The sequence below is a fragment of the Psammomys obesus genome, unplaced genomic scaffold (genome assembly GCF_907164565.1).
Source record: "Psammomys obesus unplaced genomic scaffold, mPsaObe1.curated_primary_1811, whole genome shotgun sequence".
In the NCBI taxonomy this organism is placed as follows: domain Eukaryota; kingdom Metazoa; phylum Chordata; class Mammalia; order Rodentia; family Muridae; genus Psammomys; species Psammomys obesus.
In genome coordinates this window covers 29,416,819-29,433,943 of record NW_026592118.1, presented here as the reverse complement: position 1 = coordinate 29,433,943, position 17,125 = coordinate 29,416,819, and the positions used below count along the sequence as shown (strand labels likewise).

The 17,125-nt window shown below is 35.7% G+C and overlaps 1 protein-coding gene across 5 annotated transcripts in view; it reads right to left on the bottom strand.

Moving 5' to 3' along the window:
* Ankib1 (ankyrin repeat and IBR domain containing 1) overlaps nt 1-17,125 on the bottom strand; it is a 90,401-nt gene that overhangs the window by 34,113 nt on the left and 39,163 nt on the right. For all 5 annotated transcript variants that reach the window (XM_055612579.1, XM_055612581.1, XM_055612582.1 and 2 more), the window contains exons 6-9: nt 8,622-8,830; nt 6,446-6,534; nt 3,454-3,598; nt 2,178-2,344 (exon numbers count right to left, since the gene is read on the bottom strand). In XM_055612579.1, coding sequence (XP_055468554.1) covers nt 2,178-2,344; nt 3,454-3,598; nt 6,446-6,534; nt 8,622-8,830 — 610 coding nt within the window. The remainder of the gene's footprint in view (nt 1-2,177; nt 2,345-3,453; nt 3,599-6,445; nt 6,535-8,621; nt 8,831-17,125) is intronic.

The window sequence follows — 17,125 nt, the reverse complement described above, 5'->3', positions numbered from 1 at the left end:
ACTCTGTAACATCTCTGCTACACCTGTGGGATCTGTTCCAGAAGACCCTGCAAGAGCCAAGGACTCTGAGCTCCACCCATACTCTGTTATCTACCCACCTTCCTGTCTTTCTACAATTATTTTTTAAAGTTTATCCCTAATACATTCAGGAGGCAGAGGCAGGTGGACCTGAGTTCCAGGACAGTCAGGGCTATAACAGAGACCACATCTAGGTTCTCTAAAATTTCCAGAAATGGTACACATACAACTGGTACCATTTGAGAAGCAGCTGGAGGGATACAATAGGTGACTTTGTGGACCAGAGCTCATTGTGACTTTGAAGAGAAAAAGAGCCTTTATTATTTAATACTCATGCTTGGTAAATTTAGTTGTTATCCATCTAAATTCTATTTGTGAGAAAATAATGCTCATGTGCATTTATTAGCTCATTTTTCATTCCATAGTTCTACTCTCATATTTTGTATAAGTGAGGCAGAGTCAGTAACATAGTGAATAATAAAAAAAGTGAAAGTGTATAGATTAGAAAATTTTCTTTTAAATGTTTTGAAAAATTACCTTTAAGGCACATGAACAGAACTTATTGCTGAGAATTTTGTTGGTATTTTGTTTTTTCATTCTGATTTAGCCAGAAATATGGTGGTTTTCTTAATTAGGGTATTCACTCTGGAAAGCAAACTTTTTTGTAAAGACTGAAACAGTAAATATTTTAAATATGTTACTATTAGCATTAACATATTAATTAATATAATAAAGTAATAAACATGTTACTATTAATTAACATATTAATATTTTAATTAATGGTCTTTGTGGTAATGTCTCCATTCTGTGGTCATAATTCCAAAACAGGTATAAGCAACACACGAGTAAACTTGCATGAAAAGGTTTAACTGTGTCTCAATAAAATTTCATTTTTAAAACTAGGTCTACATAGTAATTTGCTGACCTGTAACCTTAAACATGTTTTTTTTTTTTTTTATAGCAACAACAGGAACCAGACATGATAGGGTAGGGACAGTTTCATAACTGTGACTTTTTACTATTAGTGCTACAATCAGATCTGGACTTAGAACAATGCGGTCTTCATCTTAAATTTTAAAATGTATTTAAGCTCAGTTGGGGAAGGTACTTGCTGGCAGCCTGAATAATCTGGTCCCTGGAACTCAGAAGGTCCAGGGAAAGAACTGCCTCCTGCGAGTTGTCCTCTCACCTCAGGTGTGTGCTAGGTGCACTGGACATATACTGTGTATGTCCATACATACACAACGCACACATACAAATAAATTAATCTAGAAAACTAAAAAAAAGTATAGTTATACAATATGTGATAATTCTGGAAATAGATAAAAGGCAGAACATTTTTTCTGATCACCTAATTAAAGAAAACTATTTACTGAACAAATGAGAATGCTGATTACTGACATATAACCAAATGACCATGCTGAGTTACAGATTCTTTGCAATATTAATAGATCATCAGTTAATATTAATTTGCAATATTAATAGATCATCATCATTAATAGATCATCAGTTCAACTTATTCAGTACTTAGGAGGCACCAAAACCAAGTAAAAGAAAAGATATATAAAGCCAGTAGTCACAAGTTCTTAGCTAGGACCACGCTTTACAGTCACCTGAGAACTTGTTTTGGGAGACCCTCTCAAGTAACCATACATGTTGAAGTCCAAGATGAAAATCTGGAAAAGACTACTTAGTAATGTGAGGCACCCCTGGCTTAGAATTGTTGCCAAAGACTTATTGTTTATGAAGACATATGAAACTATAAACATTTTCGCATCTCCACCCAGCGACTGTTATTATAGAATAAGAAAACAGGCTCTGGAATCAACAGTTTCCAGTTCTGTTTCTGCCATTTCCTAACTGTACAACACTAAGAAATGTCTCTGAGACTGAGTTTCCCTATGGATAATATGGCTATAGTGGTATGCAATTCAGTGCATTGGGAGGATAATTAAATTAAAACATATACAGTAACATAAAAAAACTCGGCATGATGGAAACAGTATGTCCACGATAGTTACGAACTGTTTATTACACATCCTTAAATTACTAAAAGTAATTACCAAGTACACTGCAACGTAAGCCCCTGATTTAAGGTTCAAAGTCTCTTTAAAACCTGTCAGTGAAGTGTTGAGGCTGATTCCAGTCTTAATACTGACCAGCAGAAGAGGTGTCCTTTGCCGCAGTCCACAGCAGGGGCTCTCAGCAATGGGAAGCTGAGTGTGTCAGAACCAGATGGATTTGATCCCTGTTTTGTTAGTCTGACCGCTCTTTCACAGCCTGCAGTAGGACACCATTTAATGGCAGGATTATTTTCAACAAAGGCCTGTTTAAAAATCACAACAGAAAAAACAAAAACAGAAAACAAAAGAAACAATTTTAGCTGCAAATTCACTGAAAGCTCCACAGTCACTAAAAGCAAACAGAAGAATGAAATCAAACACAAGATTTTAGCTTTAAAAAAATACTAAAAATAGTACTGTGAAGTACTGTAAAAACTTCAGAAGCAAAAATGTGGGAATTACCTTATAGAATTATTTTCAAAACTTTTTTTCTTTAATCTAAAAACCAGGTAAATGAAAATAAAGTAAAAAATGCAATCATCTGCATAAAAAGTGTCTAACTTAAAAATGTTTTGTCACATTGTGCTACATTTTTGATTAAATATAAACAAATACTTGTGTATAATTATGTTATATTTTAATACTAAATTAATGTCATCTTGATAACATTATTAAAAAATCAGTATTATACTTTTTACATTAAAGGAGGACCTATTTTTTTGCTTTTTAAAAATTTATTTATTTTTTTATTAATTACAGTTTATTCACTTTGTATCCCAGTTGTAGCCTCCCACCCTCCCTCTTTTCTCTTCCCATGCCCCTCCCCCAGTGCACTGATAGGGGAGGTAGGACCTATTTTTTTTAAGATTACACAATAGTATTTAGAGTTGGAAAAATCTATACAAAGCAATTGAAATAAAAGTTTTAAGTTTCATAAACAATTTTCTGCATGTTTCTTATTAACTTGTGAGTGAAAACAAAGGATAAAAGTAAAAAAATATATAATTTATTTATATTAAACTATTATTTGAAATAAAAATTATTAATTTCTATGGTACAATTTTGATTGTAAATATTCCTCTCAGGAATATAAAATATTGTTGGGGAAAGAGTAGGTACCAAGTACTCTGAAAGTTATTTTCATCAATCAGTTATAAAAAGGGACAAGTAAATTAGTAAAGAGTATCAACAGCTTTTTGGAGGGAAGGTTAACTTTCATTTTGCCTTTTATACCTATATACCTATAGAATGCTGCTTTGGTTCAAAGTTTTAACTAATATCACTATTCCTAACTGCATTTTTTTTTCTGGGAAAAAGACTATTACTTTGTTTATAAAAATAAAACACAGGCTTCGTAAGCTGGATACCTTACCTTAATATCAAACTGCAGGTATCGTTTGTCCATCTCCTTAGAAACTACACTCTCTATGACATCTACAGGCACAAGCTGAAAGCATTCGTAGGCAGGGCAGAAAATGTTATGGGCTTCACCTTCTTGAATTTTCATATTTAAAAACCTATTAAAATATCAAAAACCTATTAAAATATCAATTAAAAGAAAAAAATGAGAGGATGTAAGTTATTTGTATACCCTAAGCATCTTTTTCTTTTTGAATAATAGTCTATGAGTGTAATTAAAACATCAAAAGCTATATAGTGCAATGATAAATGCTTAGCATGCCTCAGAACCTAGGCTTATTCTTCAGCTCTCATTCTTTGCCAGAAGCTGCACATGGTGTTATACTGTTAGTTAATTATCATCTACCTACAAGCAAGAAACAAACTTTTTTAAGTCTGGATTTTAATGGAATTTTTTTTTTTTTTTTTTTTTGAGGCAAGGTGTTATGCATCTTAAGTGGACCTTGAACTGAGAATGTCCTTGACCTTCCGGTCTTGTCTCATCTGGAAGGAACAAACTACTTTTCAAAAAGTCAGAATAAACAAAGTATAAGTGTATAAATGAAGTATATGTGTTGTTGGGATTACAGGCATGTGTCAACAGGCCAGGTTTGTATAATACTAAGGTTGGAATTCAAGCCTGCAAGTCAAGCACTCTACTGAGATACATTCCTAGCTGTGGATTATACTGTTCTTAACAGTTTTAGAGAAAACAAATGGTAAAGAGGCAACTAAGTTATGATTGCCTGTATCATGATCAACAACTGGGATTTTTCTATTATCGTCTTCCTTTAGCACTGCCTATTAATTTCATTGCACTTAGGAAGAGAAAAAAAAAAACACAAAGGAGACTTATTAAAAAAAAAACTACTTTAGACATGAAGCATAAGCCTTACTATTAGGAAGAATGTCTGTGTAGGTGGAAAGAATAATTTCCTTTTAAATCACTGGCACAGATACCTCAAAGCACCTGGCTACAATGCTAATGCAGAGGAGATGGCAACAGTGAAATAAGACGGGAGGGTTTTCAAACTTTATAAGGCCCTTTAAAACTACTCTTCATTAAAAACCAAGTTTTACTCTTGTATATGCTGCTGAGGGAGCATTGTGAAAAATCTTACATTTATTTGTGTGTGGAGCTGAGGCCCACATACCACAGTGTGCGTGTAAAGACAGAGCACAACCCTGCAGCAGTCATTCCTCTCCTTCCATATTGTGGGTTTTGGGAATCAGACTCAGGCCATCAGGTTTAGATAGACAATGCCATTACCTGCTAAGCCACTGGACCTCTGGCCAGACAGCTATTAACTTTTAAAGATTTTTGAAAAATAATATATCAACTACCCAATTTGTTTTACTGGTATCCTGTTAGTTTACTTGTATCAGCTACATTGACTTGATCCTATTAAGACTTAATAGTCTAGTCTATGTTTAAAATCTAAAAAAAAAAAAACCAAAACAAAAAAAACCAGGAATATTTATTTATTCTAACTTTTTGAAAAGCAGTTAGCTCCTTCCAAATGAAGTCTTGCTTCACACTGTTGCGGAAAACATGGAAGTACACCAAATGATACCAGTAAACAGATCAGTGGGTTTTATATATATTTAGGGGTGAGGAAAGGTGGAGGAGGATGTTAAAAAAGACATGCAGGAGAGATTTAAAAAGAAAGGATAAAATTTTAATGCATATGTGCATATTTATGCTTGTGTGTGCAGGAACACGTAAATGTGGGAGCATTTGTATTTGTGTGTGTGTGTGTGTGTGTGTGTGTGTGTGTGCAGGCCAGATGACCTTAGGTGTTTTCTGAGAAACACTATAGTCCACCTCCTTTGAGATAGTCTCTTATTGCCATGGAGCTAGAGTGCTAGTTTTTAGTAAATGAGGCTAGACTGGCTAGCCAAGGAACCCAGGGCTCAGGCCTTTCTGCTTCTAACACTGGGACGATACGTGCATGCTATTGTGCCTGATGCTTCTGTGTGTTCTAGGCAGTGAGCTTGGTCTCTTATGCTTGGGCAACCACTTTACCGCTAAGCTATCTCTCGACCCCAATGAATTTAAATCTGGGAAGCTAACCGATACACATTATCTTGATTGTGGCAACAATTTCGTGGTGTACACATATGTCTCAGTTTGTGAATTAATTTATTTTAAATGTACAGACTAATACATATCAAGTGTACCATAGTAAAGCTGTAAAACAAAACAATACAAAACAGAAAGTCTCTGCTTTCTCACTCATGTCATGCTTCCCAGGTTCCACACTTGGTACACAATATTCCACAAAAAAAAAAAAAAAAAAATACTATCAAAGACTTTCTGAGATATTTACGACATTTTGCTTAAATCATCAAATACAAAGTTTTGTGAGTCCCCAGAGATAGTAAGGTATTGTACTGTTCATTTATACTGATGTGCATTTGTTTCGAAAACTCTCTCAGAAAGTGCAAGTATAACCTCTGAGAACCTATGAGAATGTATACATCTAAGAAAGATAACGAAGAGGAAATGAAAGAAAACATGAGAAAAATTTCCACTGTAATACACACCCAATCTCTAGCATAGGGATGGGACCTCAGATTAAAAGAAAAGAATTTCAAATATCTGTATTCTTACAAAATTTTTAAAGCTATCTGTTTGCTTTAAAAAAAAATTCAGAGACCATAAATGCGTAAAATTCTTGGAATATAACACAGAAACTGATTCTTGATATTCAGGTGCACACCTGAGATTTACAATATATGTAATATAAATGAAGATACTAACACAATTGTTTAGATACACTTTCTTTGATGTCAAAGGAAAAACAAAAATATTCTTTCTTTATGCTAAAACAGAACATTTCAGTGTAACTCAGAAACAAATATAAATAATCCATAGCATTAAATACTGGAAGCAAACAGTTTCATCACCAGATGAAAAGTTCTGTCATGTAGTAAGTAAGATGAATAAGCTGCTATATACTCACGACTCCCAACAGCCTCTACAAAAATCATGTCCACAGGGCATGTCCACTGGATCCTCAAACACAGAGATACTGCACATACAGATGTCACACTGCAGATGGACAAGAAAAGCGACTTAACAGGAGAGACGCAATACAGTCATTTTGTTCAACAGTTTAATGACAAAAGTACTACAGTAATTGTAAGTCTTAAAAATTATGTTTCAAAGCTACAAGGTCTGTGAAGAGTGCCTAGTTTGGACTGAATAATAAGTATGACTTGCCTTTTTATATCTGTCATCTAACTAAGTTTACCTATTAATCAGCATTGTGTGTCAGGAAAGGGAAATACAAGAAGTAAGTCATCAGCACCTATTCAGGTCAAGAGCTCATGGCCTGCTACAAAGTAACCACTTCAGTGCTATGTCCTTCAGTCTATGCTTACTATGGAAAATTCACAGAAACAGAGCAACTTTGCATTTTTGAACAAAGTAATTCAGGATATTATAATGGCAACTTGGGCTGGGGATGTGTCTCAGTGGTACAGTATTTGCCCAGCAGGGCTGAACACCTGAGCTCAAGTGCTAAGCACCTACCTCAACCCATACACACACACTGAAAAAAAAAAAAAAAAAAAGAGCAAAGTAGTTTTTCTTTTATCTTTTTTTAATTATTTTATTTTATGTGCATTAGTGTGTCAGATCCCTTGGAACTGGCATTACAGACAGTTGTGAGCTGCCATGTGGGTGCTGGGGATTGAACCCGGATCCTTTGGAAGAAGAGACGGTCCTCTTAACCATTGAGCCATCTCTCCAGCCCTCCGCAAAGTAGTTTTTCAAATAAGAAAGTCCAATACAAAACTATGTTATCTTCTAACATAACTTAAAGAAGTAAACTTTATATTAGAAATGTTAATTATATAAATGGACTTTTGCTTTCCTATATGGTTCCTATATAACACAAAGAAAAGCTTTCTTGTTTATTACAAATTTTGAGTGACTAAACCATTCAAGATGCCTCATAATTTCATACATCTCATACTAGGAGTGTACTGTTAATCTCACACAAAGGCAGTACTGCTCCTTGTTACAGGAGAAACATTTATTAAGGAGACGCACTGAATGAACTCAGAAGCTTTGCTAGAACAAGCACATCATCAAAATATATTGTAAATCCTTTAAAATATTAACACTCAACAAATTATTTTAAAAACTGTATTTTAAGTTAAGCATGCATACTACACACTAAGTTTTAGTATTTATGTATGCTGTCTTTAAATACACTACTTTTTAAAATTCATTTATTTATTATTTACTAAAATTTACTCACTTTGTATCCCAGCTGTGGCCCCTTCCCTTGTCTCCTCCTAATCCCATCCTACCTCCCTCTTCTCCCCCTATGTCTCTCCCCTAGTCCACTGATAGAGGAGGTCCTCCTCCCCTTATATCTGACCCTAGCCTATGAGGTCTCATCAGGACTGGCTGCACCATCTTCCTCTGTAGCCTGGCAAGGCTGCATACCCCCACACCAAGGGGGAGGTGATCAGAAAGCCTGCCACTGAGTTCATGCCAGAGACAGCCCCTGCTCCCCTTGCTAGGGAACCCACTTGGAGACTGAGCTGCCATGGGCTACATCTGTGCAGGGATTTTAGGTCTTCTCCATGCATGGTCCTTGGTTGGGGTATCAGTCTCTGCAGGGCCCAGAGGGCTCAGGGTTTTTTTTTTTTTTTTTTCCTTTTTAATTTTTATTATTAGTTACATTTTATTAACCCTGTATCCCAGCCGTATCATGCTCCCTCAATCCCTCCCAACCCCACCCTCCCTCCCTCCTCTCCTCCCTGCCCCTTTCCAAGTCCACTGATTGGGGAAGACCTCCTCCCCTTTCATCTGACCCTGTTTAATCAGGTGTCTTCAGGACTGGCTGCAAAGTCCTCCCATTAAATACTTTTAAGCGAAAATATAGCACGTCTTTTCTAAACTATTTAAAAAGAGAAAATATTTTGCTTTTCAACCTATAGTTCAGAGATCACAAAAACATTCCATAGTAGTGAGAATTTACCAATGCATGAAAATAACTGCCTTCAAAGCAAGGTAAAATATTCAGTTACAATAATCCAACCAGGCACTCCATGGGACAGTACCACATAGTTTAAAGGTTGAAAGACTAAAATCAAAGCTATGGGAAGTACACTGAGCCATACCAAACTGGCATCTAGATCCCCAGGAGACAGGCTGATTTCATCTGGAGAGGTGACAGAAGAGCGCGTGGTCCTTGGAGTTCTCGGAGAAGGAAGCGTGTCCCAGGCATTGTACCCACTTGGTGGTGGAGTTGGCATCTGCACCCCTGACCGTTGGCAGCAGTTCTCTGGGTTGGACATCCAAGCTTCAAGTAATTTCTCCCTGTCCCAATCTTCAGGAAACAGAACAGATACCTATCAAACCCCAGAAACCACAATGTTCTGAAACCTACTAAAACCAGAAACAGGTTAAATGAAGAAGATATATGTCACCCAAATTAAAAATCAAAGAATTTATACAATAGTAATTACACACGCATGTCCAGGCTGACTGAAGTTAGTAATATTTAAAAAAGAAATTTAAACTCCTATTACAAATATCAATACCTAAAAATGTTCTCAGACTTCCCACTAATTTTTACTACTATTTTAAGTAGATGACTCACATCATTTAGAATTTACTAAATTTTTTTTGGAGGGGTGATAGAGGTTTAATTTAGCCACTTTCCTCTTTTAATACATAATTTTGCAACTGTCTTCACAATGATCTCTAGTTGTCAAATGCTTATATAGGCCTAAAGGTCATTTGGTAAAGAGCCAGAAAGTAGCATGTAAAATATGAATTAAGTATAAATCTGTGTTATTGGAGCTTAAATTTGGATTAGTTTACAATAGATGATCTTCCTTCTAAGAGTAATTATAAAACAGTTAAGTGAAACATGTTATTATAAAGTTTAGAGCCATAAAAATCCAAATTAAAAAAAAATCAAAATATTCAATTATTTTGCTTGGGGTTGTATTACAGGATGTATATTAATTTATTTCTAACAAAGTTGTCAATTATTATTTAGCTGAAGAAACCAAGACTAAGGGAAGTTATATAACTTACTCAAGCTCAGAAAGAGACTTGGAACCTCTTTTGGGATTCCAAGCATGTATTCTTTCCACCATTACACACTGTAAAGTGTATTAAAAGTGCCCCCTCAGATGTAAAACAGAACGATATAATCTAGTCACACCACTATTTACAAGAATCAAAGGCTTATCTTTACACTGACTGCAATGACTAATGGAGTCAACTTAGAATCTAACCATCAGATGAACAGATAAACACACACACACACCAGACCCCTACACAATACACTACACACACTTTTTTAAAAGTTCTACTAGAAACCACACAGAATTTATTAAACCCTTTTACATAAGCTCATGGTTTTTCTCTGCTTTTCTGCTTCTTCTTCCCATTTCTTATAATATCAGAAAACAGTATACAATTTCTGACATTTCATTAGTATTCGGAACCCTACATGCCGTTATCTCCCTTTTCTTGTTTCAGTAATATGGAAAAGCAATTTTAAAAGTTACCTGCCTTTTTTAATGCTTTCCAAGCAATCTGATTTAGATTTCAGAAAAAGAGAAAGTTTTCCGACATGTTTTATCAGTAGTGGTTCATGACAGTCTATAATCACAAATGATAATGCTCAGTACACATTCAATGCAAGTTACGTGCACAAGAATACTGATCGGGACATTCAGCCTACCTGACAGGAGTACACTGCAAGTCAAGCTAAACTGACACTGGTAAAACAATTTATTGTATTATAATGCCAAACTCAATGAAGTATTAGGAAAACAAACACAGGATGACATATACCCAAGACCAACCATTTTCCTTACTCTTGGAATAGGAAAGTGGTTGAGTATTATAAAAGGTAACTTATAATATCAGTGTGTTCAAAGAGAATAACAAGTACTGCCATTTCTTTTTAAGACTGAGAAAAGTACAACACATTGAAAAACGATCCTTGCCTTTTTAAAGAGAGGTTAAAAGGAAACTGTTAGCAGACTAAAGAGACAGCTTGAGAACAAGGGAAAATCTTCAGTAGATATATACTGCTAAAATTAAACATCACTCCATTCTGCAACTACCAGTCAATAAATGGACTTAAGAGCCAAACACACAATTCTCAAGACAAACAAAAGGTCCATACACATTTTTAAGTGTTCAACATCTCTGGCCACTGGGAGTCCATCTCACTGTATTTGAAATGATTAAAGAAAACAAATGATGGTAACAAGCATTGAAAAGTTAGAAACCTTATTCACTTATTGTTGAGTGTTAAGTAGCATAGCCACTATGCAAATTAGTATGTAGGTTTCTCAAAAACCAGAAATAAAATTACCACATACAACACAGTTACAGCAACCAATTCTGGGCACATATGGAAAGGATTGTACACCATATCATAGAGGTACTTGCACATCTATGGTTAGTGCTGCGCTAGTCACAAAGCCAAGGAAATCAGTCTACATACACATGAACAATGAAGAGATAATAAACGGTGTTATATACACACCAAGATTTTATTCATCTAGAAAGACAAATGAAATTATAAAAATTTCTAGAAGTAGGTGTCTAGAAATTATCACATTGAAATAACGCAGACTAAGAAAGACAAATATTGCATGTCCTCTCGTACATGGGTCCTAGGCTTTAATTTATATATACACACATACATATATATATGGGTGTAAATATGGTTATATCATAAAGTAGAAAAGGGACAAGAAGGAAGCCCGCGAGGGTACTGGAACACAGTGGCACGGAAGAGAAAAGGAGACTATTGGGACTACAAGAGTTATGGGTAGCAGGAGAATGAGAGAAGAGCTAGGGAGGAGGATCAACAAAAAGAAATTATGAATGAAAATGCCATAAGAAAACTTCTTACTTTGTATGCTAACAACAACAAAAACAAACAAAATAAATCCACATACATGCGGTCAACTGAAGTTTTAGGTAAAAAGGCAACAAAGCAGAGAAAGGCAGAGTTTTCATTAAAGGACAAAATCTCCATGTAAAAAATTATAATTTTAATTCATATCATAAACCTGGATATGTGGATATAGCTTAGTGGTAAAGATCTTGCCTAGCATACACAGGGCCCAAGGATTGATCACTAGCAATAGCACCAAGAGAAAGAAAACAAACAAACAAACAAACAAACAAAAAGAAACACAGTATAACTCAGGCATGGTGGTACACAACTGTGATCCCAGTACTGGGGAGGCTGATGCAGGAGGACTGCTGCAAGTTCACGACCAGCCTGGACTATACAGCAAGATCTTATAAACCAACTAACCAACAAATCAATCCATCAATCAAACTCATCAAAATTCAGGATAAAATCTTCATAACTTTTGGTTAAACAAAGATACAAGGTACAACTGGCAACAGCATGATTCATATAATAAATAAAATGGTGTTCATTTAAAAAGAAAGATTTGGGGATGGAGAGATGGCTCGGTGATTAAGAGCACTAGTAGCTCTTCCAGATGACCTGGGTTCAATTCCCAGCATCCATATGGCAGCTCACAAGTGTCTACAACTCCAGCTTGAGGGAATCCAATACTCTCATACAGACATACTTACAGGCAAAACACCAATGCACATAAAATAAAAATAAACAATTAAAAAAAGTTTTGTTAGCAAGAGAAAGGCAATTCTTTTAGCCTGAAAAGCAAATCGGGGTCAAACCAGTAGTTAGTGAATCTAAAATACCAGAGGCATTCCCAGGATTAGAGTTTCCATCTGTTCACTGATATATTACTTTTAAAATTCAATTTCTTGTCTAAATTAAGCCCTATACAATTTTCCCATTTGGTTTTCTCCAAGACCACTGTTTGCAACACAGTAAAGCACAAACAATGTGTGATTTTCTTACTTAATCCAACAAAATGATAAGGATCACTAACAACGAGTGTTACAATGGGATATTACATAATTAAACCAGACCGTGTGTGTGTGTGTGTGTGTGTGTGTAAAAAATTACCATGATACACATGATATAACTACCCTCCTTACAAATCACAAGATACTCAAAAGACATGTTTTGAATAGAGTAAGCTGAGTTTAGTGTCTGGTAAAAAGTAAGTGGCAGACCAGACCTACAAAGATCAGCCATAGATGCTGGACAAAACATAAATCATAACTTCCTGGAGACACTGAAGAGCAACAAAGAGCAGGCAGAGAATGGAAAGCATTGATAACTTCCCAACTGAAAAGGTACTGAGTACTGAGTGTAGCATTTCAAGGTATTATTTATAAAGGAAAAAAGGGATATATAATTAACAGTGGAGTCATAGTTCTATAATTAGAAGATTATCTGGACTAGTATTCAGTGATACGAAAGTTTAATATTACATATTAATTTTTAAAAACATTATTAACAATATTTGCATATTAACCTTACTATTATTGAAAACAATGATTTCCCTGTGTTGGAATTTTTTTTCACAGAAGTAATATTACTTTTAGAATCACATAAAATATTATTACAAAGAAAAAAAGAGCAAGCCATCAAATTTGTTTTATTCTGAAATTAACAATTGAAAAAAGAGTGAATACATATATTTCTACATTACTTTTCCTTCTATAAATTTATTTAACTTACTATTTAAAAATAATATTGCCAAAGACCACTTTTGCATTTGGCAACTTGTCTATAATTATAATCTATCAGGGTACTATATCTGGAATACATTTCCTGTTCAGTTTTTCAATATTTTCTCATTGCTGCCCTCCAAAAAGTTACTAGTGGTGCACAGTGTAAAGATCACTTTACACTTGGAAGTTCAAATTCCAGATGTGTTACTTATTTAACTGTATGAGGTTGAACAAAATCTAGAAAAGCTATAAACACTTTGGCTCAATCCTTTCAGCTCTGTTTGCTGAGTGCTTAGTAGATAGCCCTTAAAACCAAGAGAAATCACCAATGGTACCACTCAGTACTATCAACTCTATTAAAAACTTCAGACTAAAGTAACCATAAATTAATTAGTATAAAGGTAAATGCCGTTTTCCAAATTTAGAATACAACCAAACAATTTTCTTGGATGTAGTCATTGAAAGTGGTAAACTATAATAACTTAAAAATGTTTAAGATATACTGAGAAATTGTAATAAAAATTGATTTTCATTAAAATATATTAAACATTATCAAACTATGAAGCATATAAAATAATTTCCTTAAACACTGAGGCATCTTGAAGTCATTCTCTGTCTTTTTTGTTGTTTTGTTTTTGTTCTTGGAGGCAGAGTTTCTCCGGGTAGCTCTGGCTGTCTCGGAACTCACTATGTAGACCAGGCGGGCCTCAAACTCATACAAATCCCACTGCCCTTGCCTCCTAAATGGGATTAAAGGCACAGGCCACTAGTGCCCAGCGATTTCATTTTATTTTTGTTTTTTTTGAGACAGGATTTCTTTGTGTAGCCTTGCTGTCTGGAACTCACTCTATAGACCAGGCTGGCATTGAACTCAGAGATTCGCCTGCCTCTGCCTACTGAGTGCTGAGATTAAAGGTGTGTTCCACTGCCGGGGGGTCCATTATGTCATTTTAAAATAAAGGAATCAGTATTATAGCGCAATCTCAGGTTAAATAAGCCAAGTTTAATCTTACCTACTACAAATATCTCTCAGTACAATAATATGCTTTGATTCTATCTTATTAGACATTTAGCAAACATTTATTGAATGTCTTTTAAGTCAGGTAGTGAAGGTATATAATGATAGGAAAAACCAACCACAATCCTTCTGTTCATGGAACTTACAGAAAGGAAATCAATAAAAAATTTGCCACTGTTAGAAGTACCACAAAGACACTCCCTGTCACAGAGGAAGACAGGACGGCCCCTCGAAAACAGCAAGGCACGTACGTCTAAAGAATAAATGGGAGCTGACCAGATGAAAGGGGAGAGAAAGGCACTGTGGGTAGGGGGGGAACACAGAATGTTCAGAGGTCTAGTGGTGGGAGGAAAAGTGGCACTGTTGTGATGTTAAAAAGTTCAACGCATGTGGAGCATAGAGACCCTGGTAGAAGCACTATGAGATGAGAGTAAAGAATTGGCAAGGGGTTGGCCACACAGAACATATCAAATATATTTCTATCTTCAGTTTAGCAATGATAGAAAATCAAAGTAGAGCTGGGCTGGGGACATGAAGAATAAACTGTTGAAAAGAGTATTCTGAGTAGAATGGAGAGGACAAAAATGGAATAGGCTGTCAGTGAAGGAAAGAAACATTCTAGAAGAAGGCTACCATATGCCATAAATGGAGGCAACAGTGGTGCAGGCAACATGGAGGTAGCAGAAAAGGGGAGAACTGACAATTTGGTAATAAGAAGGTCCAGGGGCTGAGGGAGAAGACATGTCAGCTGTGTCCAAGGTTTGTACCTTGACTACCCAGTTGGTTGTCTGCTGCTTCCATCTGTAGAAACAGGGAACACCAGAGAACAAGGTAGACTTGGAAGAGTAGAATTTTAACTTTATATGAAGAAATTAAGGTGTTTTTGATTGAAAGGACTTTCAAAAAGGTATTATACATAAGATATGGAGCTCAGAACTAAGATGGGTTGTAGAGGGAGAACTCTACATTGATGAAAGCCTTGGGTGAAGAAAGCCTATGCCTAACAGAGAAGATGATGAACTGCCAAAGCAGTTATGAACAACCCATTGATAAGAATTTATCTAAGGACAAGCAAGTTATACTATTTAAGAAATTTTATTTTTTCAACAGGCCCACGGAATTCATAATTTCAGGAGTTTAGAACACTTGTCCTTGCAGAGGACACTGGTATGATTTCCAGCACCTACATGATGGCTCACAACTACTGGCAACTACAGCTTTAGAAGATCTATCACCCTTTCTGACATCCACATGACCAGGCCAACATGCAGTGTACACACACACACACGCAGGCAAAACAGTCATACACATAAAATCAATCTAAATGTTTTTAACCACAGAAGTTGCTTGTATTACTGAAAATGTCCAAAAGGATGTTTTTAAGATTTGAATACTATTTAGTAAGCGTCACAAAACATTTATTACTTCTGCCTAATTTAGGTCAATTTTATAACCTTGGGTCTAAACTTGACAACAGATAGCATGACCTATATTCTTATGAAAAGCTGTGTGTCAGCAAGACTATGATCTTCCAGACTGTGAGCTTACAGTCTGAAGCACAGCTCTACAGATGGTAGCTCTGTACGCTGTTCTATATTCTAATACAGCTATCTCTGTAAGCTTATTTTATTATGGGATGTCAGGATACTACCTAAATAATACCAAAGAGATGACAATCAGAAAACCTGTATTCTGCACTTAATGCTTTAATAAAAGAAATACAAAACAAATGCTTTGTCAAGTTATCAGAGCCAAGCAGAGTGGAATGGGCCTGTAGTTGGGAAGCTGAAGCAGCACTGTGATCTGGAGACCAGCCTGGCTATACTGTGAGACCCTATCTTTAAAAAGTCAAAAAATGTAAAACAAAAACAAAAAGTTATCATAGAATAGACAAATGCTGAACAAAAAACTCAGTTAGGTTTTACTTGAGAGAACAAAGGTTATATGTGGCAAAGATGACTAACTGCAAAAATGTTACCATGTAAAACTTACTTGCACTTAGGAGTGACTCCATGGTTAAAATCTGGGCAATGACATCTGCAGAAATGATATATGGCACATCTGGGAAGGGCTCAGAAAATTTACCACAGCTATTCTTCCCTTTCTGACTGGTTGCTTAGGATGGATAAACTACTTCAAGATGTCAAGTCTTGGTGTCCCTCAATGACGTGTGTGGAGTAGAGCCCCATCTCACATCAAGATAGAAATGCTTGAACCGTGTAATATGATTAAGAGATGTTTCATCAGCTAGCTGATCCTAAGTGTTAAAGTAGTTCTTCCTTATCCACATAGAACATGTTCCAACACTGGCCTGGGCATGGGCAATCTCATGCCACCCTGAATGGTGTGCAATTCAAAACTTAACGTTTGTTTCTTGCACTTTTTATTTGATGTTTGTGGACTTAGCTGAGCATAGGCAACTAACGCTATTGAAAGCAAACCATACTGGGGTAAACCATAGGCTGAAGGGTGACCCCACTGATGAAGCTCCCTCCTTCCTGCCAGCTCTGCAGTTTATTTCTTAAAAGTTTGTTTTTAAATTGCTTTTGTTTTCAGGGTTTTGAGACAGAATATAACTCTGTAGTGCAGGCTTCCCAGAGCCTTACTCTGCAGCCATAGTGATCCTGCTATCCGTGACTCTTGTGTGTGGAAATAACAGGGAGGAGAAACCATGCCTCACTTTCCACACTATACTTAAATATACATCCTATGTGAAAGCGGTAAATAAAGGACACATTATATTTAGTGGTGCTATGAGTCTTGTTCTAAAGAAATATGGTAACGCAATTTAAAGCATTTCCTATGACTGTTTTAGTTTGTTTGGTTATTTTGAGAAAGTCTTTAGTCCTGATACCTCTGACTCCTAATTTATGGGATTTTAAATGTTCCTCTCACTCCCAAGATTCTGTACAAGTTCTCAAATTATGATTGTTAGGTATATCATTAGCTAAAAGGAGACTGTTCTGCTATTAAACTGTATGAATTGTAACAACTTCCAAAGTG